Source organism: Balaenoptera acutorostrata, chromosome 10 (genome assembly GCF_949987535.1).
Source record: "Balaenoptera acutorostrata chromosome 10, mBalAcu1.1, whole genome shotgun sequence".
NCBI classification, from domain to species: Eukaryota; Metazoa; Chordata; class Mammalia; order Artiodactyla; family Balaenopteridae; genus Balaenoptera; species Balaenoptera acutorostrata.
Window position 1 is genome coordinate 71,437,494 of NC_080073.1, and position 24,874 is coordinate 71,462,367.

Below are 24,874 nucleotides of genomic sequence, written 5' to 3' on the forward strand. Positions count from 1 at the left end.
CACAGTATTACCAGATAACTTCTGTCTCCTGAAGCGGGTCAGGGTCTCTGAAAGGGAGTGGAGAAAGGGGAGAGTGAGCCGGGAGCCAGGGACCGGCTCAGGGAGGACAAGGGTCCCACTGGCAGGCCCTGCAGGTGCCTGACCGTGCGGGCAGAGAGCTGTCCCTGGCCCCTAGAGTGAAGGTGTCCTGGCATATGGCAGCAGTGGGCGGGCTGATGGTTTGTGAACTGTGAAATACAGCCCCGTCCTAGATGGTGCGTCCATTCCTGGCCCTGGTGCTGTGGGCGCTGGGGTTGATGCTGCTGCCGTCAGGCGCTCATGCTAATGATTCTCTGCCACAGACCTGTCCTTACTGCTGCCTCTCCACCTGGAAACTTCTGAGCAGCCACTGCCAGCCAGGGCCTCGCGGCTTCTCCGTGCTCCCTCCTTCACGCTGAGCCTTCTTCCCACAGCTGGGAGGCTGGTCTTTAAAATCTTTTGTCCTTTAGAATTTTTAAATCTTTTAAAATTCATCCTGGCTCCAGCTCCCCTCCCTGTGCTAAATCTCTCCCCACTTTTGTCCCCAGTTTCCTGGCCCTGGGGTCAGACTTACATTTCCTCTCAGACACAGGTAATCCCCTGTCCCCTCTTGTGATCTCCCTGCAAACTTGGGGCCACAAGCCACCCCCCTCCCTGGGTGGGTGGAGAGTGAGGCACGGCAGGGTGGTCGCCTCAGCGCCAGGTGCCCAGGCGGGATGTGAGTGGACACAAGGGACATCCCACCCCCAGCTCTGCTGGGACTGTGTTTGATCTCTCTCGGTTTGCATTTATGTTATTCCTTTCTGCACTTTTTGGTTTTTGTTTTCTGTGAGAGTCTTGATTCTCTGAAGCCAGGGACTGTGCTTCCTTCCTCCTTCCGACTGGGAGCTCCTTGAGGCCAGGGGCTGGATGTCTCCCCACTCTCAGACTGGGAGGTCTCCAAGGACAGTCTCCATCTCCAGCTACTTGGAGCTACTTGAAGGGAAGAGCTGGTCTTCCCTCCCCCCACCACTGCCCCTTTGAACAGAGGGTCTCTAAGGGCTATGTCTCTGCCATTGACTATGTATTTTTTTTTTTTTTGTATTCCTTTTAAGTCGGGTGATCTTTGAGAATAGGACTGGGTCTCCTCCATCAGGTTAGAACTTCTTAAGGGCAGGGCTGTGTCTCCCCTCAGACCGAGGCTCCCTGAGGATGGGGCTGGGTCTCCTTCTTTCTCTCAAGAGCTCTATGCCCACTTTGTTCCTGGGGTCTGCTCTGCCCAAGAAGGTGGGGCCTGAGTTCTGTGAATCAGCAGTCTCAGAGGGTGGCTGTGGGTCTGTTGGGGCCACTGCTCGTCAGCACCAAACCTTGTCCGTAGCACGATTTGAGGCAGGGGTGTGGAAATGGGCTAGCGTGGTCTCATCTCAGTAGTGTGAATTCACCAAGCTGCATTCCAGGGTGGCTGAGAGGAAAGGCTGAGGGTGGGCCAAACAGGCACATGGCAGGAGAGGAAGGCCCGAGTGTGTGTGTGTGTGTGTGTGTGTGTGTGTGTGTGTGTGTGTGTGTGTGGAGGGGTCAGTTCTGGGGCAGCTGGGGTGACCCCCAGGGTGGAGAGGGGTGAGGGGCAGGTGGCCTTGGGCCGAGGCTCAGCTCCTGCGTGTCTCCGCCCTAGTGCTGCAGGGTCACGTGTACCGGTTCTGCACCACCGATGGCTTGTGGCTGCACAAGGACAACTCAAGCCTGCCCTGGAGGGACCTGTCTGAGTGCGAGGAGTCCAAGCGAGGGGACCGAGTGAGTTGAGCCGGCGAACTAGTGGGCAGCAGGGTGCCAGCTGCATGGGAGCAGGGACCTGGGCATCTGGCGAGTTGGTCTGTGCCATCTGCCCATCCCCCTGCCTCTCGGGCTTTGCACACCATGCTTTCTGGACAGAGGTGGTGTGCGTTCACCTCTCCGGCCTTGGAACAGGGCCCTAGAAATCCGAGGACCATCACCATAGGTTATTCTCTTTCTTAGTTCCAGGATCCCAGTGGGGCTGAGTTGGGGCCCCACCTCTGCCCCTGTCCTGTGGGAAAGAAGAATGTGGGAGAGGAGGGTTGTGGGCCACCCCTTGTACACTGTGTCCCCCGTGTGCACACAGAACTCCCCGGAGCAGCAGCTCCTGTCCCTTTACATGATCTACACGGTGGGCTACGCACTCTCCTTCTCTGCATTGGTCATCGCCTCGGCCATCCTCCTGGGCTTCAGGTAAGGGGGCTGCTTCAGCCTTACCTGCTGTTCTGTCCCCACATGGAAGAGGGGGCACCAAGCCGAAGCAGCAATGCAGCAGGTTCCTCTCCTAAGAGATGTCCAGAGAACCCACACCATCTATGTGGTAGACTATGAGGCTGAAAACACAGGCTACGACACTGTGTACTTAGTCTAATCTGTACTGTGTAAATGTGCGCGTATCATACTGCAAAAAAGGAAAAACAAACACTACACATACACACACAAAGCACATGCCCCACACCTTAACAGTGGGTGATAGGAGTAGGGGAGGTCCTCTCCGGTGAGCATATGTAACAAATCATCGGGAATTCAGTATGATTTTAGACAAGACCTCAGGGGGTTAGAGATTCTGCTCTCTTTGGAGCTTGTCAGCTCCCATGGAAAATTTCTTTCCTAGGTCTAACCTAGATGAGCCATTCCCTCCAGAGTACCAGGTTCTTCCCATGCCCTCTGCACTGATGGCAGCGGGCCAGGAGGGCTGGGTTCAAGGGCAGGAGGGATTCAGAGGGTAGGGAGCTCAGGACACCAGCCAGCAGGAACAGGAGAGGTGACATTCCTCCTGTGGTCCCCATGGCTTCTGGCATAGTCACGGCTGGGCACACAGTCAGTGCTTAATAAATGCACTCACTGAGAATGTTCTCCCCTTTTATTATGAAATGTTCAGAGATCTGAAAATACAGTGGCTGATACTATGATCACCTGTGCACACACACCATCCAGCCCAAGAACTTAAGCCCACCGCGCGGTTAAGCTTCCCCGAGTAACGCTCCCTCCTCACCAGAGGGAACCCCTGAGGGGCCACTTATAATTCCCACGCATCTCTTTATACTTTTACCACATTTCTAAGTATCTATACAAATATATAGTGTGGGGTTTGCATATTTTAATGGCATGTTGGACATATTCTTCAGCAGTTACTTTTGGCCTGACATTATGTTTTTGTGAGGTTCATTCACATTGATACAGGCAGTTCTGTTTCATTCATTTTAAGTGTCACTCCATTGTATGATATATTACAGTTTATTTATTTGTTATCCTTTTAATGGACATTTGAGGTGTTTCTCTTTTTTTTCTTCTCTGAATTATAAACCTTGCTACAATGAACATTCTTACTCATGACCCCTTGTGCATTTCTCCAGGGGCACATGCCTCTGAGTAGAATTGCCTGGTCTGAATACAGCGTGCTGTTGCAAGTTTATTAGGCGTTGTGAAGTTATTCTCCAAAGTGGTCATGCCAGTTTGCCCTCCTACTGGTAATACATGAGAGTTCCCTTGGCTTCACATCCTCACCAATATTTCCTATTTTCAGACCTAATTGTTGGTAATCTGAAGTGTGTGAAATATCTCACTATGATTTTAATTTTCATATCACTGATTCCTAGAGAGATCTAGCATACTTTTTATGTTTCATTCTGTGAATTGCTTGTTCATAGCCTTTGCTCACTTTTTTATTGGCTTATTTGGCTTTTTTTTTATTTTAGGCATTCCTTGTATATTCTGGATAGTAATCCAGGATATATCTTCTCGGGCTGTGGTTTATTTTTTCACTCGCTTTGTGGTGCCTTTTATGCACAGAAGTCCTTAATTTTAATGGAATGAAATATATCAATGTATCTGATTTTATTGATAAACAAAATTTATCAGTAAGTGTTATCAATTGATAAAAATTCATTTTTCCCATTGATAAAAAACTTTATTAATTTTTTTTCCCAAAGGCCAAATTTCTCTATGGTCTTGTTTAAGAAACCTTTCCTTATCCCAGGGTCATAAGTTTTGCACATCCCTTATGGCTGTTTGGTGAACCTGGAATTTATTTTTGTCTGTAATGAAAACAAGAGATTTAATTTCATTTTTCCATGTATACATATAGTTAATTGCATCAGGACCACTTATTTTTTTTTTTTTTTTTTTTAGAGATTATTAGTGATTTTTTTTTTTAATTTTATAGCTACTTTATTTATTTATTTATTTATTTTTGGCTGTGTTGGGTCTTCGGTTCGTGCGAGGGCTTTCTCTAGTTGCGGCAAGTGGGGGCCACTCTTCATCGCGGTGCGGGGACCGCTCTTCATCGCGGTGCGCGGGCCTTTCACTATCGCGGCCCCTCCCGTTGCGGGGCACAGGCTCCAGACGCGCAGGCTCAGTAGTTGTGGCTCACGGGCCCAGCTGCTCCGTGGCATGTGGGATCTTCCCAGACCAGGGCTCGAACCCGTGTCCCCTGCATTAGCAGGCAGATTCTCAACCACTGCACCACCAGGGAAGCCCAAGGACCACTTATTGATGGCAATGCCTGCTCTGCCATGCAGCAAGCATCATGTGTGCCTGAGTGGGTCTCTGTCATGTGGATTGTTTTCCATTGGTCTAGTTATCTGTGCCTTTGCCTATGCTATGGTGCCTTAACCACTATAGATTCATCAAAAACCTTGGTTTTCTTGGGACTTCCCTGGCGGTCCAGTGGTTAAGACTGCACGCCTCCACTGCAGGGGGCATGGGTTCAAACCCTGGTCAGGGAACTAAGATCCTGCATGTCGTGCGGTGTGGCCAAAAAATAAAAACAACTTGGTTTTCTTATAGCAAGGGCCCCTACATTGTGGTTCTTTAGGAGTGTCTGGAATATTCTTGGCCCTTCACTCTTCTTTATAAGTTTTTAAAATTTCCATCAAAAAACTGTTGGAATTTTTATTACAGCTATATTGAATTTATTGGTTATTGGGAAGAGAATAGACATTTTCAAGATAGTCTTTCTATCCATGAATCTGGTGAATCTTCCATTAATTTGCATCTTCTTTAATAATTTTAAGCAAGTTTTACTGTATTCTCCATAGAAATCGTGCCTTCTTCTGTTAGACTTATTTCTAGGTAGCCAATTAAAAATAGTGCAGATGAATTTTTTAAATTTACTTTTTAATTGTTTATTGCTGATGTACATAAACATACATATCAGCAACCTTACTGAATGAACTCTGATTAGTTCTAATAATTTGTGTGTTGATTCTCTTGGATTTCCTATGAAGATCATCTGTCATCTACAAATGATGACAGTTTTGTGTCTTTATTTCCAATTCTTATGCATTTTTCTCCTTGCCTTCTTACAGTAGCTAGGATCTGTAGTACAAAGTTGAGTAGATGTGATGTAAGTAGATCTTACAGCTAGATAATCCTAATTTTGTTCCTGATTTTAAGGGGAATCTTTCTAAAAATTTTCAGATAAGAATGATGTTTGCTCCTTGTTTGGCTAGATAGCCCTTATTGGGTTAAGAAATGCCCTCATATTTCCAGTTTGCTATGTGTTTTTACCTGAAAGGATGTTGAAGTTGTATCCAATACTTTTAGAATTCCTGCCATATGCTTAGCCCCACTCTGCCTCTGTAAGGCAGCCTGGAGGCATATTAGACATGGGCTGTCATCAAGAAGCCAAGCAAGTCCCCAGTGGGGAAAGTGGTCCTCACACAAATCACATGGGTTACACGTGACTTTGTAGAAGAGAAGATGCAGCAGAGAAAAGATAGGGTGTGGACGGGGTTGGGGGTGGCGTTAACCACACAGCTGAAGACTTCATGGCCAGGCAGGATTTGAGTTGGACCCAAAGGATTTTCAAGGTTATGGGGAAGAAGGGCATCCAGAGGAAGAAAGACAGGAGTATGGTCCCAGAGCTGGACACATGCCTGAGGTGTGCTTTGGCCTGAGAACCGGGGGTTGTGGAGCAGAACTGTTGGCCGTTGTGCCAGGGGGGGCCCTGCTTTCTCCTGCAGACACCTGCACTGTACCCGGAACTACATCCACCTGAACCTGTTTGCATCCTTCATCCTCCGAGCCCTGTCCGTCTTCGTCAAGGATGCAGCCCTCAAGTGGATGTACAGCACAGCCGCCCAGCAGCACCAGTGGGATGGGCTCCTTTCCTACCAGGTGTGTGGTGTGTCCATGGAGGGCCTGGGGAGGGGGTGGACAGTCCCTGAAAGTCGGTCTCCCCCACCCCACCCAGGCCTGGCACAAAGAAAGGCAAGAGCTTCCCAGGCCTGGTCCTCAGGGAGCCTCCAGTCTGATGGGAGAGGCTGTCCACCCTGGGGAGCCCCCAACCTAAGAAGGGAGTCACTGCCCTGCCCTTAGGGAGTTCTGTTTGACTCAGGCGAGTGGTTTTTTGGAGACAGACCTGGGTTTGAATTCCAGGTCTGCCACTTACCTAGCTAATTTTTAGGCAAGTGATTTAACTTCTCTGGACTCCAGTTTTTCTCACCTGTATGGGGATAATATTAGTTTCCTCCATCCAGGATAGTGAGGATCCGATGAGCTAAAGCAGGTCAAGATCTTAACACCGGCTCCGGCTGGAAGCTGTCAGCTCTGTCATCCTGCCTTCACCACGGCAGGATTGCAGCTGGGGCAGGACTGGGAGCGGGGTCAAGAGAGGCAGGGGCAGAGCTGTTGTCCCCTGGGGACCCTTCCTCTGCCCCCAGGACTCTCTGGGCTGCCGCCTGGTGTTCCTGCTCATGCAGTACTGCGTGGCGGCCAACTACTACTGGCTCCTGGTGGAGGGCGTGTACCTGTACACGCTGCTGGCCCTCTCCGTCTTCTCCGAGCAGCGCATCTTCAGGCTCTACCTGAGCATAGGCTGGGGTAAGGCCAGCTGTCATTCATTTCACTCCCCCGCCCCGACTGAGCATGGTGGGGTGGGAGACCCTGAGCCCTCTTGGAATTGCTGCCTTCAGGCTACCCCAGGAGGCCAACTTGGTACTCAGCACACACTGCTGGGCCAAGGCATGGGGCCCACCGGAGAACCCCCTCCTGGGCACAGGACTCGCTGCCCATGGCGCTGTCAAGCCATTGTCCCCCATCCCCACGCCTTTGCCTGACTCTCCTCCCTTAAAGGAAGCAGAGGCCTTCACCCGATTTTCCCCCCCTCCCAAGACTCTTTGGGGATAGAGCCCCACATCCAGTCCTGGGCAACCCAGCCTCTGAGGGAAATGGAGGGTCCTGAGCCTCACGGCGGGGGGGGGGGGTCCCTGGGGGTGCGGGCTGAGGGGCTATGGCTCTGTCACATGATGATGAAGAGGATGGCTCAGAGGAGAGGCGAGTAAAGGCAGGGGGGTCGGCCGGAAGCCAGCTGAGGAAAGGGTGGACCCCGGATGTGCTTGGAGCCCAGCTGGAAGTGTTCTAGCCGAAAAAGTCTGCCAAGAACCATTGTGTCTTTTTTTTTGCTGGAACATTTCTGGTTGTGCTTCTGCCTCTCGCCATGTGGGATTCCGATGAGAACAGGGGTGGGATGGGGCAAGAGCTGAGACACCCACCCTAGCAGCGCCTCACCTGCACCCTGTACCCCGGAAACAGATGCAACAGCGCTTCCTCTTGAGGGGCCCACGGGTGCCCACCCAGGATGGAGCCAGGAGCGGGCCCATCTCTGGGCCCCCCACAGCACAGGACCTGCCTTCCTCCTCCCGCTTGCCACACATTCACTCACTCCTCTTGCCTGCCTCGGGCTGCCCCCTGACCTCTGGGGACTTCCATGCTCCTCCCTTGATGTCGCCTCCTGCCCCTGAGCCTCTGCAAGGCTGTGCCCGGTCCAGCCCGCCCCCTCGGGAAGCTGCCTCGGGTTGCCTGGCCCCTGGCTCTGTGCTCTGTCTGGCCCTCTCGGCCTCCCCGTCCCTGTCCTCACACTTCATCCCTTGTTGCTGACGGTCTTAGGCCACTTCATTCTGTACGGCCCCATTGAGAGTACCTTGAAAGGGGCTTTAACGGGATCAGTGTCCTAACGGCAGGGCCTTACAGACAGAGCAGGCATTGGAACCAGGCCTCCTGACTGCCAGGCCCTGGGCCCCATCGCCTGTCACACAAGGTTCTCTGGCCTGCACTGCATCTCTTTAGCCCCTGAGGGCCTGGCCGAGCAATCTCAGGCCTCTGCACAGGTGGGCAGGTGGGCCTGGCCTCTGCACACAGCTTCCTGCTCCTACCCTTCCTCCCTCCTCCGCCAGGGCCCAGCCCTTCCCTGCTTGGCCTTCCTCCCCTCCCAGGCCTCTTCATCCTGCTAGGGCCGTCAAACAGGCAGTGGGCAGCTGGAGAGCCCTGCAGCTAGTTAGGGGTGGGGGCGGAGTTAGGCCACTGAAGGGAGCCCTGGGGAGGCTGTCCTCAGGGTGGGGGCATGTCTGTCCATTCTGGGAAACAGCATCAGCACTGTAGTGCTGTCACCATGGTGACCTGAGGGCAGGAACAATCAAAGGGATGGTGTGATGTGTGCAGAGGCATGTGGGTGGTTGGTGGAGGGTTTGGGGTGGGGGACGCAGTGTCCTGGAGGTCTCTGAGTAGGAAATGGGAAAGGGGGTGCCAGTCCTTTCCCACCGCTTCACGCCCCAGCTGGGGGCTCAAGAGTCTGAGGAGGCAAAAGGGCAGGACCCAGGGGACACCCCACTTCCCAATCATAACGTCCTTTTCTTGAGGAATTGGGATGGGGAGATACAGAGAGAGACACAGGGACAAAGACAGAAGGACAGAGAGAGAGACTCACAGAGAGCCCAGAACTCTTGTGATGTCAAGAGGCTTGGCCCAAGTTGGGATGCTCAGGAAACAACTTTTAGCTTCATATGCAAATGTAAGAATTAAAATTAGGACTCTGACACGTTGGGGGAACCCCCAAAAGGCATGTCAGCTTCTGCTGCCGTCCACGGGCGGCCGGGTGCCCCCATAACCCACCACAAGGAGGCTGCACAGGAGGGAGGCAAGTGATGGACGAGGGAATCATTACTTCTCAGAGCCAGTTCTGTGTGTCTTAGTTCAAGCTTTTTTCTCCAGCCTGTCTTGTTGATTTTCTAAACAGGAGAAGGATGAAGCCAGCAAGGAGTGTGTCATTTTTGCAGGCGGCAGAGCTGTGCCTGCATTTTTTTTATTATTATTTTATTTTTGGCTGCGTTGGGTCCTCGTTGCTGCACGCAGGCTTTCTCTAGTTGTGGTGAGCGGGGACTACTCTTCGTTGCGGTGCGTGGGCTTCTCGTTGCGGTGGCTTCTCTTGTTGTGGAGCACGGACTCTAGGCGCGCGGGCTTCAGTAGTTGTGGCGTGTGGGCTCAGTAGCTGTGGCTCGTGGGCTCTAGAGCGCAGGCTCAGTAGTTGTGGCACACGGGCCTAGTTGCTCCGCAGCATCTGGGATCTGCCCGGACCAGGGCTTGAACCCATGTCCCCTGCGTTGGCAGGCGGATTCTTAACCACTGCGCCACCAGGGAAGCCCTGTACCTGCATTTTTAAAGACTGTTAAGGAGATGCTGATGAATGAATGAAGTTCACCAGGTCTGGCTGATAACATGAGTGTGCTCCCCAGTCCTGGAGTGGGGTCTCAGAGAAAGGCCAGCAGGTGCCTGGGGGTGTCTAAGATGGAGGTTTCCGGATATGTGGGTGGCTCAGGGTGTTGGCATGTTCTTGCCTGGACAGCTTCCCTTCTCTCATTGATACACTGACCCACTCAGGGTCATGCATTCCGTTCTCACTGGGCATCTTCTATGTGTTAGGCTCTGGGCTACGTGCTGGAGCCTTTGGAGGCCATCTGCCTCTTGTCCAGTCTCATGAAGGCCTGTTACTAAAGCATCATGGATGCTGAGAGGTCAGGATTATATAGAAATAAATGGCCAAGGAGAGAGCTATCTGATGACAGCCCTGGTCAGCCATGAGCCGCTCTGCTTCCCCCAGCTGTCTGCACCGTCAAGCACAGTAGCTCCAGGCGAACGAGCTGCTCCGTAGCTGCTGTTGAGTGGACATCCATGTGCTGAGGATGTGGATGATGGTGATGGGAAAGGCAATGAACTGGGTTCTGCCCTGGAAATGTGCTCCTGGGGGAGATCCCTGAAGCCACACATGTATACACATGGACCCCCTACCACCACACACACATCGTGTCCACACACCTTAATATGCACACTCTTACTAGTCTCAGACACCCACATCTCCATCCCTGAGAGGCACCGATAGAGACAGGCATGGAGAGAGTTGGTGCGGAATGCCATCGAGGGTGGTGGCATTGCGGTACTGTGTTCTAGTCCCACCTGTGTCCTCCTAAGCTGCCTATCCATCTTCTCATCTGTCACACGAGGATGGACAATCCAATTTTAAGTCAACAAACACATACTGAATTCCCAGATGAGATGGGCACTGAGGCTCTGGAGATGAATGAGGCCTTGTCCTCAAGGAACTGGAAACCAGTGTATTAGTTACCTATGCTGCGTAACAAATGACCCCACACTTAGCTGCTTAAGACAACAATTATGTCTCCCAGTTTCTATGGTCAGAATTCTGGGTTCAACTGAGATGTGTGCCTCGGGCTCAGGATCTCTAAGAGAGGTGCAGTTCAGCTGTCAGCCAGGGTAACTCTCATCACAAGGCTTAACAGTTTGGAGAATCCACTTCCAAGCTCACTGTCGAGGTTGTTGGCAGGAAGCCCAGGTCCAGGCTGGCTGTTGGCTGGAGGCCTCCATCCCTCGCCACAGGGGGCTCTCTGAGTGCCCTCATGACACAGCAACTGGTGTCCCCCAGGGCAAGTGATCAAATTAAGAGAGAAAGAGCCCAAGACATGCCTTTTATAACCTTTGAAGACCGACTTATATAGCCTAATCTCAGAAGTGACATGCCATCACTTCTGCTGTACGTTATTGGTCACACAGACCAATCTGGATACAGTGTGGACCGCACCTGGGTGGGAATACCAGGGGTGGGGTGGTTGGAGGCCATCCTAGAGGGTGCCCACCACACCATCCAGCCTCAGCCATGCGGGCGGTGTTGTGGTAGCTGTTGTTACTGTGGCCACTGTGCAGTCAGTTGGGCTGTCAGCGTCAAGGACAGGGCTCCTGTCCAGGCTTCCGCCCAGCCACGTGCAGGGGCGTGGGGGTAGGGGCAGGTGCCTGGAGGGGCTTCACTGCCCAGAGGAGTTGACTGAGATGGGCAGGTGGGCCGATGCAGGGGTGGGTGGCATCAGAGAGTTGGCCTGTTCCCACCTTGTCCAGCATGTCCTCCCTACCCCACTCTTTGGCCCCGTCTCTTGCTACTTGGGTGTCTTTGTCCTTGTGTCTCAGCCAGGACCCTGGGGGCCAGCCCTGACAGTGTGCCTGGCCCACGGGAGGGGGAGGGCTGTGAGGACTGTGACGTAGCCCCAGTGTGGTGGGGACCTGTAAGGAAGAGTCTGGGGAGTTGGGGTGGGTGGTTTCTGCCGCCTCTTCTCCGAAGCACCCAGACCAGCCTAGTTCCACACCTGCTAGAAAGCGTGGCTTGGGGCCAGGCAAGGAGAGGGGCTGGAGGCGGGAGAGGCCCTGGTAGGAGAGGCCTCTGGGTGTGCCTAGCAGTGGCTCTGGCCTGCCAGCCCCTCTCCCCCCTCTCTCTTTCCCTCTCTCCTCTTAGGTGTTCCCCTGCTGTTTGTTATCCCCTGGGGCATTGTCAAGTACCTCTATGAGGACGAGGGGTGAGTGTCCTTCCTGCTCTACAGGGGTGAGGGGTATGCTGAGGTCCCTGTCCTCAAACCCCATGGGTTTCCTTGGCCCCCGGCATGTGCAGCTGCTGCCTGTTGGGAGGGTAAACTGAGGGACCAGGAGCTAAATTTATGAATTTAGTTCTCTAGTCCCCCTCCCTCCCCCTCCCCGGATTGTATGATGACGAGAGTGCTGGGTCTGTGGGGTACATGGTACCCCCCTGCAGGTTTTTCTGTAATAACTGTGAGTGAAATGTTTCTGCTATTTTGTGTTTGATGCTGAGTACACACACGAGTGTGACTGTAGGTTAATGAAGGGGCTGTGCGTATCTCTGTGTGTGAATGTGTATTCAGGACTCTGTGTGTGTGTGAGTCCTGGGACTGGTTGCTGGGTAGCTCCTAATGGCAGTGTTTGTGTGGGTCTGTGTGTGTCACTTTGTATGCCCACATGTCTTTGTGTGCCCTGTGCCGGCACTGGGAGCTGGGGGCTCTGTGTGTCCCACCGGGTGCCCGTGTGTCTCTCCTGTCCAGCTGCTGGACCAGGAACTCCAACATGAATTACTGGCTCATCATCCGGCTGCCCATTCTCTTTGCCATCGGGGTGAGTGATGCTGTGGGGTGGGAGTGGGAGCTGCTGTGGGCCCGGGTGGCACTGGGCGGAGGATGGGGGAGAGAGGGTGTCTTGAGAGGGCCTCCAGCCGCCCTTCCCTCTGCCCTCTGCAGGTGAACTTCCTCATCTTTGTCCGGGTTATCTGCATTGTGGTGTCCAAACTGAAGGCCAATCTCATGTGCAAGACAGACACCAAGTGCAGGTGACGTAACTGAGCTGCCTTCGCTGGGCACCCTCAGCCCTTCCTTGCGGCAGAGTCAGAGATCCTGGGGTGCTGAGCTTGGATCCCTACATGATCTTTCTTCCTCCACCCAGGCCTGGCCTGGGACCCCAAGTCTTGCCCTCACCCCTGTACCTGGACAGCTCCTGGGCTTCTGGGGGTCTCCACCTGTACTTCCTCTCCTCCAGGCAGCCTGTCCCAGGGTATTCGGTGGGGGAGGATGTCTGTGACCGAGATACCAGGGCTTGGAGGGGGTTGGGGGCACGGAACAGGGAGAAGAGTCCACGGGAGAGGTCCAGAATGCCACCTCCACCCTGCCCCCAGGCTGGCCAAGTCCACGCTGACCCTCATCCCCCTGCTGGGGACCCACGAAGTCATCTTCGCCTTCGTGATGGACGAGCACGCCCGGGGGATGCTGCGTTTCATCAAGCTGTTCACAGAGCTCTCCTTCACCTCCTTCCAGGTGACCGCCTCCCTCGAGCAGTCCCAGGGTGGGGATGGTGCGGGGACCAGCCTGTATCATGCAGATAGGCAGCCTGAGGCCCGGGGGGAAAGTGGCCCTTACCCAGGTTATGTGGTTGGAGCAGAGCCAGAGTCCCCAAGTATGCTGACACCCGGGACAGTCTTCTGTATGAGCACATTGGACAGGAAGTCTTCCCGGATGTCGCCGAGGGCACCCAGCCTGGCATGGCAACTGCTGTCCACTGGGCTGCTAGCTGGCGGCGGGTACCCTGCCAGGTGCTTTACATACATTGTGCAGCTAATCCTCGCAGAATCCCAGGTGTGCAGGATTATCCCATTTTCCAAAGGAGGAAACTGAGGCTCAGAGATGTTAAAATGAGATTTTCCAGGTCACATAGTTTCCAAAGCCAAGAATTGAGCCTCTTCACTAGTATTAGATGATGCTGAGGGGGTGTGAATGTCAATGGGGGTGTAGGAATGTAAGAAACTGGCCCCAGCTCCTCAAATGTCTTACGGGATGGCCACGAGCACGTGGGTCCATGCGTGTGCACTTACACACATGTGCACACACACACATAGATCACAGGCCTGGAGCACTGGGGCTCCTGAGTGAACGAATAGGGCCAGGCAGGGAAACTTCCGTGTGGTCAGAGGTGTACTTTCTCAGCTCAGGCCTCCTCCAGGAGCGGGTGGTTGAAGAACTTCTGCAGTTTCTGAGCAAGGGGTCTTCTCATTCCTCCAGAAAGGAAAGGAGAAGGAACCCACCGCCCCCATTTCTGGGCCTGACTGGGCTGCCCAGTCTAAGGAGGGGGATGTTGGGGCAGAGCCCCAAGGAGGCTTCAGACTAGGCCTGCCTGCCGGGCGCCTCCCTCCCCTTCCTCCTGCTGACACGACTCTTGCTTCCAGGGGCTGATGGTGGCCATCTTGTACTGCTTTGTCAACAATGAGGTAAGGCCTGCGGAGGGACGTGGAGCCCTGGTGGGCTTCTACCATTGGCCGTCCTGTGGTTGTGCAGTGGGGTCGTTCAGTCTTTTCAGCTGAAATCCCTACTCACCCCACTGAGGCACTGGAGTGGAGGAGGCACCTTGTCCCTGTATGCTTTCCTGTGCCTGGGTCTCTCCATCTCTCTCTCTCTCTCACACACACATACATGTGCAAGATGCCCTAACCATATATGAACTTGGGGAAGACCCAGCCTCATGTTAAGGGGGTCTTGAGTGAACCAGTGGTGGTGACTGTTACAAGTCACATGCTTGGGGCTTTAAAAATCACCATCTCATTTACTTGTCCCTGCCTCCCCGCAAAACATACCCCTGCTAAAATTCTGGTGTCGATATTCTCATTTCTCACACGTGAGAACGTTGAAGATCAGAGAGTCAGAGACACGCCCCAGGTTTGGCCTGGAAACAGTGCAGAGTCAGGATTGAAATGAATTCTGACTGGAAGGAGAAAGCTCCCTTCTGTGCGTGCAGGCAAGGACCCTGTCCACCACGGGAAAGGGATGCGTGCCTCCCGTGGCTTCCTGGTGGCTGGGGTCGGGGTCGGGGGTTCTTGCTGAGCAGATCCCCAGCTGGCCTCTCCCCTCGGGCTCTCCCAGGAGACCCCACTCGGAGCGCCCAGAGAGCCTGCCTTGTTCAGGCGCATTGCCCGGTTCCTTTCAACCCTCCGCAGACGCCCTGGCTCCTCCAGGCCCACGGACAGATGTGTCACCATCACTGGGTCACAAAAACACACGTGGCTCCTGGGCTGAGACCTCTGTCCATAAGAGCTGTTCTCCAGACCCAGGGTTGCCTTGGCAATGCTGGGTACTTGTGACCCAAGGAGAAAAGATGGCCCTGGCATTGGTCCTGCGTGGCTGCCAAGGCCTGCGCCAGCTGCCAGTGGGCGGGGAGTGGGCACAGGGGAGGGGAGGCCTGGGGGTGGCTTTGCTGTGGCTCTTGTGACTCAGGAGCCTGAGTGCTGGTCCTGAGTTCTGCTCCTACCCGGCTGTGTGACCGGGGCAGTCACTGCTTCTCTCCCCAAGTATAAATGCAGGTGAATGAGCTTTACCAACTCAGCCCAAATCCCAGAGCCTGGCGTGGTGCCCGGCCCGAGGACATCAGAGGCAGGAATGAGGGTAAACTGAGGGTGAGGAGGCATGCTGACGGGAGTGCTAGGACAGGGGTCCAGGATTCATGTTGTCGTCTTTGTTGTTTCACTGTGAGAGCTCAGTTTAATAGAAGAAATCCAATGTCAGGTGCTCGTTTGGTTAGTCATTTATTCATTTGGCTCATTTAAAAAAACACGTATCGGGAGTACCTGATGTATGCTGGGCACTATGCGAGGTCCAGGAAGGAAGGTGGGGTCCCGGCCCTCGTGGTGCACCTTCCAAGTTGTGGGGGGGGGGGGGCGGGAGACACCGCCAGAAACAAGCATGGCCTAGAGTCATGGGCGGGGACTTCCCTGGCGGTCCAGTGGTTAAGACTCCGTGCTTCCAGTGCAAGGTGTGTGGGTTCGATCCCTGTTCAGGGAGCTAAGATCCCATCCGCCGCAGGGCATGGCCAAAAAAAAAGTTAAAAAAAAAGAGTCATGGATGGCAGGAGACCAAGGGTTAGGACACCGGCTTTGGAGTCAGCCCAGATCTAGGTTCAGGTCCTGGCTGAGATTGGGAGAAATACTTAAATCTCTGCACCTCAGCTTCCTTACCTTTAAGCAGGGACTAACAGGAGCTGCCTCACAGGGTTGCTGTGAAAGTTAATACTCTATGGAGAGTGCTGGGCATATAGTAAGCGCCTCGTGAATGATGGTTTCTAATGACAATTGTCCTTACGGGGGCCACAGCAGAGGTTCAGGAAAAGTGCTGAGGGAGAGGGAGGCGGAAGGCGACACAGTCCTGGTCCTGTCCGACTTCTTGCTGGTATCCGTGAGACCTCTCCAGTCCCCGAGGTGGCTTCTCATGGGTGTGCCTCAGTTTACCGTCTCTCTCCCCGCCTCCCCAGTTAAGGGCTGTGCCACAAGACTGGCCTGCCTGCTGCTGCACGGGCAGAGGCCGCCACTGGCCTCGGGTGTCCTCATCCCAGCTGTCAACACACGCGTCACACACTCAGCCGGGTATCGAACTGGCACCGAGCAGGGGGGGCCATGGGTGGTGTCTGCTCAGCCTCCCTCCCTCACCCAAGCCTGGGCTCGGTGACGCTGGCCGGGATACTGGGGCCATCCTGGCAGGCAGGCTCTGGGCCATCTCAGCTTCACTCAGTTCAGAGAAAGTTCTTTTAAGGAATGGCATGCGGCCAAACCGGGCACCCTGCTGGGCTTAGCTAGATGGATGGCATCCCTGCAGGAAGAGAAGCGGGGTGTTTGCACAGGGACTGATGGGGCGTTGGCAGTGAGCCTCTTACCCACAGCTGCTGACAGCTGGCCGTCCTGGTGGCTGGGGCCTGAGAGGGAGAGCCCAGGCCCCAGATACCCTGATGTGGAGAGGCCTGGTGGCAAGGCGGCGGGGGTCGGGGGCGGGGGGGCATCAGAGAAGCTCTGGAAAGCAGACATAAGGGCACATCCCCTCGCAGGGCCCTCCAGATGCCCTGGGCTGGCTGTGCAGGTTCCAGCAGCCTGTCTGGGGGACCAGAATCATGGGCCATCACAAGGAACCACGGCATTGCCACAAGCCCTCAAGTGACTTGGGCTCTGCAGCGTTACTTGGATTTGTATCCTTCTCCTCCCACAACCTGGTCCCCAAGCATCAGCTCTCTTGAGAAGGCTTTTCCTGATGGGGAGGCTGAGCCCAGCACAGCAGGGATTCTGGTTGGTTGAACTCACCTGGGCTGCACCCACCATGGGTTGGGACCGGTTCCTGGATGGGATTAGTTCAAATCCAGGCTGAGAAGCCCTTGTCCACAGCCCCCTCTTCACTGCCGCTACTAGTCCCAGCCTCATTCTCCCCGTCTCCTCTTCCTCCCCCACGAGGCACTGGGGCCTAGATACAAGCCCTCGGGGAGTTTAGAAGGGTCTGGTGTGGACACCATGAGGGGCAGGGAGGGCTGTCCCTCTTCTCAGTCATCCAAGCTGAAATCGGCAGAGTGCTTGCTCTGAAGTCAGATTCTCTCTTTTCCTTTTCTTCTCTCTCCCATCTTCTGTCTCCCCGCATCTCTCTGTCACTCCTTCTTTTCTGTTAAATAATACTGTGATGAATTGTAAAAGGTACTTAGCTGAGTCACAGAGTTTAGAGATGGAAGAGACCAATTAGATCATCAAGCCTGGCTCTTTCCCGAGAAGAAGCAGAAAATAGGAGACAACAATAAACAATTTTATTGGGATATTAATTTAGGCGCCCGGAGGCCTTGACTTGTGTCTCTTAATATAATGCGGTGGATTTTTTTCTCTTCCCTACTAATGTAATAATGGGGCTGTATTGTGGGCAGTTGGTTTGCATGATGGCTTTTGCTTCCCTCCTTCTCCCACGGAAGGTCCAGATGGAGTTTCGGAAGAGCTGGGAGCGCTGGCGGCTCGAGCACCTGCACATCCAGAGGGACAGCAGCATGAAGCCCTTCAAGTGTCCCACCAGCAGCCTGAGCTGTGAGGGCACAGTGGGCAGCAGTGTGTACGCAGCCTCCTGCCAGGCCTCCTGCAGCTAAGACTCCAGCACCTGCCCTCCCTGTGGTCTCGCCGCCGGCTGGGCAGCCATCCCAGGTGGGAGAGACCCTCCCGGGGAACGGGGGAAGGGGGTGCAGGGGGAGCTACACATGCACACACACATACTTCCCTGCTTTCCCTCCCTAAGCCCATCAGACAGGGAAATGGGCATTGCCTCCTGGGACCTGTGGACACATTTTCTCCGAGGAGAAGCGGCCTGTTAATTTGATCACTGTGGCAGGCGGAGAAGAAAAAGTGATTGCTGCTGAAACGAGGAGGATTTCTTCCTGTTAAGTCACAAGGCCCCTGGGGGTCCCCCGGACTCAAACTCAAGGTCAATGGCTTATTAGCGGGACTGGGGCTTGTAAGAGGACACGGCTCTGAAGGAGACGGATGCAACCTCAGCCAAGCACGGAACTTGGGTAACGCCAGCCACCCCCGACCTGCCTCCTCGTTAAGGGAGCCTGGGCACATGTCCAGGTTGCTCGTTGCCCTCATCTGGGCCCTCATCTCACCATCCACTGCCCCACTGGGTGGTGTTGAGAATGAACATTGAGAAGGTGCCTGAAAGTTTTCCTTTCTGGTCCTTCCTTCTTCCCTGGATATTTGAGTTGCTTTGGTGCCTGCGCCCACCACGCCCAGGGAACCAAGGCAGGCCCGCCGCCCAGGAGTCCAGCCCTGGGTATGAGCTCTGAATTCTATTCTAGAGATGCTCACGAATCCTGTGGGGCTCATCTGGGGGACTTCAGGAATGTCCATGCTGGGGGTGTAGACTACTTGCTACTGTTGGGAACCCGGAAGGCAGAGAGATTGCCGCCACCTGTCCATGGACGTGCTTTTTACTTGTGAACAGATTATGTATCTTGCATGGGTGTTTGGGTGCGTCCTCTTAACTTTAGGGGATGTGACCAAGAAGAGACTCTTCTGGGGACTCTACCAGTCCCCACTGTGACCATGGAGGCGGGCTTCACCTGCCCTTTGAAATTCCCCCACTTGGGAGCTTGTATGTACTTTGCTCATTTTTCTCTATTGCTGTGAATAGTCTGTATGTGCAAATGTGCAACTCTGATTTCTCCCACTACATACTAAATCACTAAGTCACTGTGGTGGCTTTGATGTTGCTTGGGGTTGTGGGGTAGATATTGATTTGACTCATCCATGCTTTGAGCAACTGAATGTTTGCCCTGCCTCCAGCCTCATCCCATAAATAATGAGCATCAGAGAGGCTAGAGGGGGAAAACCTAGCAATCCTGCCCCAGCCACAGGGGAAAAGCAGACATGTAGCACCACTGCAGAGACCGAGACAAAAGGGGAACAGCCATACCGCAGAGGCTGGCAATTGAGTTCATGGATGTGGAACTCAGAGCAGAAGAGAACTCTTGGGAGTCCAGACCTTCTGGGAGGGCAGAGGGAGACTCTCTGGATGAATTCCTTTATGAATTGATCTTTCCCTCCTCCTTTTTGAGTGGCGGGGACCCTCCCCCAAAGCCTTGTGCCAGACACATTCTCCTCTGCCCCTCAGAGAGGCATGTGATGTGCAGGGAAAATAATAATGAGACGTAAAACACATCAAGCAGAAAATTTCTTATACTCCAGCTTCAGTGAAGTGTTGTGTCTATGTTAATAGGGAAGTGGAACCTCAGGCTAAAGAAAGGATTTGTGCAGACTGCCTCCTTGACTGAGAAAATGTAGACAGGTGGGGGCAGGGAGAGTCCTGCTTCCCCAGAATAGGGGCAAACTCCCTGATAGGCATCTCGCATTTGCTTTTCTCTTCGGAGTGGCGAGTGGCGGGGGGGGGAGAAAAATGCTGGTGGGTTGATTGGGGGGAATACAGCTCTGGAGCAAGTGTTCCCATTTGGGATAAACTGAAGACATTTGAGAATCATTAATACGCTACACAGCAACAAAGAAAGAGACCGATTGATATCTTCAAGAAATAAATTTTTGAGGGGAAGAATTGTGGGGAGAAAGTACTTAGTTAGGCGCTTGGGACGCTCAGACCATTTGGTTTACACTGTAAGTTCTTTTTTCCAATTGGTACTGATTCCTGGTTTCAGAATGCTCATCACACCCCCCTGCCCCAAGCCTTTTAACACCAAGGAACGGTTTCCTTGTCAGATACATACCAGATGCTGAATTGAAGAAACATTTTCTTTGCTCCAAGACCTGCACTATTAATATTCATTTGAGTGGCGGTGCACTCCCTCCAAGGCTATTCCCAAACTCTCCTAAGCTAAATACAGCACTCTAACAGATCTGGGAACTATCGAATGCAATGTACTCAGAAATTCCACTAGCTGTTTCCGTGCCTGGTACCATAAGTCTGGAGCTTGCTGAGAACACTCCTGCTTGCCTCTGTCCTGGGGGTACTATCACTGACCAGCAGGATTAGGTGTTTTGTGAGTTGTGCAGTCAGGTCGCATTACTGTCATGAAGAGAGGCTGAGTTCAGCACTCTGGCCAGCTCCCCCCCGAACTTGCAAGGGGCTTAAATCATGTCAACTCATCTTTTCAGATGAATCTTTGGAGCCACTAAATCACAGAACTGAGACAAACCACTTACAATGCAAAGTTGCCTTCCCTTTAAAACAACTTTCCTGATTTGCAGGCCTGATTTGCAATTGCCTCAATGCAATTTATGCTGAAGACTACAGCAGTGGAATTCTCAGAGACTCAGAGCGGGGAAAGACCTTGGAGATCTCTCTGCTCTGGTCTAGAGAATTGAAGAGGGTAGCTTGCAGAGGTGATCTGCCCAAGGTCACAGTGCTAGATGGTGGCTGAGCTGGGCTAGGACCCAGGCCAACGTCCACCTCCCAGTCCAGTGAAGCCTCTGGAAAGGATAGGTGAAAACTATAAATGGCCATTCAAGACACTCTAAGTGAAAGTTGGCAGTGTTATCTGGAGTTTCAGTTAAAGAGAAAACACAGCAGCAGAAATAGACAAATCAGGTGGCACAGGTGCCATCTCCTCAATGATTTATACAGCTGAGAACAGGGGGAGGGTGTGCTTTACTACCTACTCTAGTACCTCATTCATCCTTGTCTTAAAAAAGAAATGAAATGCATCAGAGCACATGTATACATAGAAAAAGCAAGTGAGCTTTTTTTTTTAACATCTTTATTGAGGTATAATTGCTTTACAATGTTGTGTTAGTTGCTGCTGTATAACGAAGTGAATCAGCTATACGTTTATATATATATATCCCCATATCCCTCCCTCTTGCATCTCCCTCCCACCCTCCCTATCCCACCCCTCTAGGTGGTCACAAAGCACCGAGCTGATCTCCCTGTGCTACGCAATATAAATGAACATTGTGGTACATGAGTTTTTTTTTTACATGACTATTTTTGAATTACGGTTTTCTCAGGGTATATGCCCTGCAGTGGGATTGCTGGGTCATGTGGTAGTTCTATTTTTAGTTTTTTAAGGAACCTCCATACTGTTCTCCATAGTGGCTGTATCAATTTACATTCCCACCAACAGTGCAAGAGGGTTCCCTTTTCTCCACACCCTCTCCAGCATTTATTGTTTGTAGATTTTTTGATGATGGCCATTCTGACCAGTGTGAGGTGATACCTCATTGTAGTTTTGATTTGCATTTCTCTAATGATTAGTGATGTTGAGCATCCTTTCCTATGTTTGTTGGCAATCTGTATATCTTCTTGGCAGAAATGTCTATTTAGGTCTTCTGCCCATTTTTGGATTGGGTTGTTTGTTTTTTTGATATTGAGCTGCCTGAGCTGCTTGTATATTTTGCAGATTAATCCAGGTGAGCCATTTTTGATAGCAAATCCAGCACTCTTTTAATGGGTGGGCTTAATGTTTTTCTGATGGATCTGTGCTTGTTTGAGAAGTTGTACTGATAGCCACACATAGTGGACAAAAAGAACCTAAAAACCTGACCCTCTTCTTTGCCTCTCTAGTACTCCCTGAAGTTGGAGAAGACAAGCAAACTGGGCAACTTTAGCCTAGCGAAGATGGCACAGCTGCCATGGAGGGCAAACACAGTCAGTTCACACCCATGTCCCAAAAGGCTTGGTCCCCTCATCGGTGTGGGCCATGTTTCAGCAGCTGCTGTCCCCATTCCCTCCTGTTTCTTCCAGAAGCAAAGAACACTGTGTGTGTGTGTGTGTGTGTGTGTGTGTGTGTGTGTGTGTGTGTGTGTGTTGTCCTGTGCATAGCAGCATAAAGTTAGGAGATGATGAATCCAGAATCATCCCACCCACTGTGAAGGTCAGGGGACCGCACAGCCTGGGGCAAGGATGGGTGGGAGCCTGAACGATAGATGCTTCCTCTCCATGCGCAGACAGGGCTCCCATTATTGCTAATGCCTGCGACGTGCTCAGGGAAGGCAAGATATACTCCAAAGGGTTATTTTCCCTCCACTGAATTGATTATAATCTACAGTGCTGACCCTGCTTTTGGCTCCAAAGAGCCAAACTCTGTAAAAAATATGTCAGCTTACTCTGCTAAGACAGCTATGTGAATGACATGCTAAAACTCAACAGAAACCAAATTAGTATCAACTCTTTTTTTTCCCTTTTCACGGCTGCAGCGAATTTTCTTGGGGGGGAGAAAAATGACCCAGTGTGAGAAACTCCTGCAAACAACGTCACCTTGTCCCTACAGTGTTACCTGCTGGCTCAAACCAGCTCTCCTGCCCCATGCCGAGGACCATATCAAGGAAGCGTTGTTAAGCAGTATAATTGCAAACACTTAAAGCCACAGTGTGTCCACAGTATCTATAATTATTTCTGCTCTGTGGATACAGATTGGCAGGAAGCAGATAAGCATAATCATTTTCCAATTAACTCCCCAAAGTCTTTTGGACTTGGCCTATATCTGAATCTGTCAGAGGAGAGAGTTTTCTCTCTTCCCCTTCTCCCATTCCAACCAGTTTTTCGGGATCTCATCCAGCAGGGGTGCATTTCTCCCCTGAGGCATCCGACCTCCTCCCCAGCCCCACATTTACCCCCTCTCGCCTCCCATCCCTGAGGTGAGCTTCCCACACTTCTCCCCCGGCTGCCTCAGTAAGAGGTGACCCTGCCAGCTGTGCTGGGAATGCCGTGCTCTCGGCTGTGACCAATTTCGGGGTGCAGCTGAGAGTGAGGCGTTGCCAGGGCTGAAGTGATGCCCCACATCCCACACTCTGGCACAGTGAGGAGCATTGCAGCCAGCGGCGTGGATCCTAACTTACATTGGGGTTATGCAACCTTTCGGATGGGGCCTGTCAAAACTATCAGTCGTCAGTCAGCCCCGACAATCTAGCGTGACTAATTATCTCTGTGTCAGAGCAATCCAGGAGAAGAAAAACATATATAAATGAGAGTGTTTGGATTTGGTGGGAAAAAAAGAGCTCCCAGCAAAGTTTGGAACATATAACAAGTTAGGGTCTAGGCTTTTCTGCAAGGGGAACCAGTGGGGGTGGTCAGGAAGGGGCAAGATTCGCAGCAGACAGACAGACAGACAGCGCTGGATCTTGCCAAATGGTTCACGCTTTACTTCCAAATCTGCAGTTCCTCTAAGCTCCTCCCGCTAAAAATAATCACACCCTCAGAGCAGATAAACCTGAACATTAGTTTTGGAGGGGGGTTGATGCAGAGCTTAGATGCACCAAGAGAGATGTGAGCCAGGCTCTCAGGAGGGACAAAGCTGAATTTTATCTTCAGTGCTCTCGGGGGATGTCTGCGCTTCATGAATGTTTAAACAAGATAATCTTCATGTGATTTCTCAATGTATAAATTCATGTAAAATATGACCTGCGTCTACAGGTAGCAAATGTGTATGGTGTATAATTCCTTGTACAGATGTGAATGGATTCAGGCTCTCTCCTAATTTGCCTTGTAAGTCAAATAAAAGCCTGTCGTTACTGTGTCTCTCCTGCCCTTCCTTGGGAGGAGGAGGTTTTCCGCAGTGTTGGCCCAGGTGACTCATGGTGCGGTGGGAAAACACAAAAGATGCCGTTTCCAGCCCAAGGTGGGGAAGAATCCTTGCTCATTACTCATATCGTCATTTTCATCTTCAAAGCACTTACCAAGTACTAATTTATCCATCGCAGCCTTTGTGCAGGGACCGCACTGTCATTTAATTAGGGAAGTCGGGTGGTCGAGTGGCTTACACAATGACTGAAAGCCATATGGATGGGTATTTAATTCCACTCATTCATTTGATCTCCTGTCTAAATGAACTCAGTCCATTAAGTCCATCTTTTAAAAAATGCTATAAAAGGACGAACCCTGTGTGCAAAGCAGCCACAGAATTTGAATGGAGCTGCCACTAAGAGATTCATCTTCAGAAAAATCAACTTTTCTCCAGTTTTAATAATCGCACGCTCTCCGGATTTGCAACTCACTCTCACGGAAGAGCAGAGGAACTGCAGATTCTCCCTAGTCCCCCCACCATTTCAGTCACCCCTGTTTGAAGATCACTGTACTGTACTTACCTGAATGTCTCCTTAAACACACCTTTTTTTTTTTTTATAAATTTATTTATTTATTTTTGGCTGTGTTGGGTCTTCGTTTCTGTGCGAGGGCTTTCTCCAGCTGTGGAGAGTGGGGGCCGCTCTTCATCGCGGTGCGCGGGCCTCTCACTGTCGCAGCCTCTCCCGTTGCAGAGCACAGGCTCCAGACGCGCAGGCTCAGTAGTTGTGGCTCATGGGCCTAGTTGCTCCGCGGCATGTGGGATCTTCCCAGACCAGGGCTCGAACCCGTGTCCCCTGCACTGGCAGGCAGATTCTTTTTTTTTTTTTTTAAATTAATCATTTATTTATTTATTTTGGGCTGCGTTGGGTCTTTGTTGCTGCGTGCGGGCTTTCTGTAGTTGCAGCGAGTGGGGGCTACTCTTCATTATGGTGCGTGGGCTTCTTACTGCGGTGGCTTCTCTTGTTGCGGAGCACAGGCTGTAGGCGTGCGGGCTTCAGTAGTTGTGGCTCGCGGGCTCTAGAGCGCAGGCTCATAGTTGTGGTGCTCCAGCTTAGTTGCTCTGCGGCATGTGGGATCTTCCCGGACCAGGACTCGAACCCATGTCCCCTGCATTGGCAGGCAGATTCTCAACCACTGTGCCACCAGGGAAGTCCCAGCAGACAGATTCTTAACCACTGTGCCACCAGGGAAGCCCACACCTCTTTTTTAGACAAGCTGTGGGAATTGTTCCTTTCAGACATAAGAATCGTAATTCTTACTCTGAGAGCAAACTACAAATACAGCCGATTCCTGAGATGTGCAGACGGAACATCTGCATTTTGGTTTGTCGGTACCCATCCTGCTTTCAGCTTCATTCACTCCCC

General features: G+C 52.3%; 1 protein-coding gene across 1 annotated transcript in view; it reads left to right on the top strand.

The window, feature by feature from the left end:
* Positions 1–18,582, top strand: part of GLP1R (glucagon like peptide 1 receptor) — a 33,377-nt gene extending 14,795 nt beyond the window's left edge. Inside the window, exons 4-14 of the mRNA XM_057555202.1 lie at positions 1,670–1,788; positions 2,135–2,241; positions 6,015–6,168; positions 6,714–6,873; positions 11,624–11,684; positions 12,222–12,291; positions 12,414–12,502; positions 12,845–12,983; positions 13,889–13,930; positions 17,425–17,647; positions 17,739–18,582. Coding sequence (XP_057411185.1) covers positions 1,670–1,788; positions 2,135–2,241; positions 6,015–6,168; positions 6,714–6,873; positions 11,624–11,684; positions 12,222–12,291; positions 12,414–12,502; positions 12,845–12,983; positions 13,889–13,930; positions 17,425–17,592 — 1,109 coding nt within the window. The 3' untranslated portion in view covers positions 17,593–17,647; positions 17,739–18,582. The remainder of the gene's footprint in view (positions 1–1,669; positions 1,789–2,134; positions 2,242–6,014; positions 6,169–6,713; positions 6,874–11,623; positions 11,685–12,221; positions 12,292–12,413; positions 12,503–12,844; positions 12,984–13,888; positions 13,931–17,424; positions 17,648–17,738) is intronic.
* Positions 18,583–24,874: the final 6,292 nt, after the last annotated feature.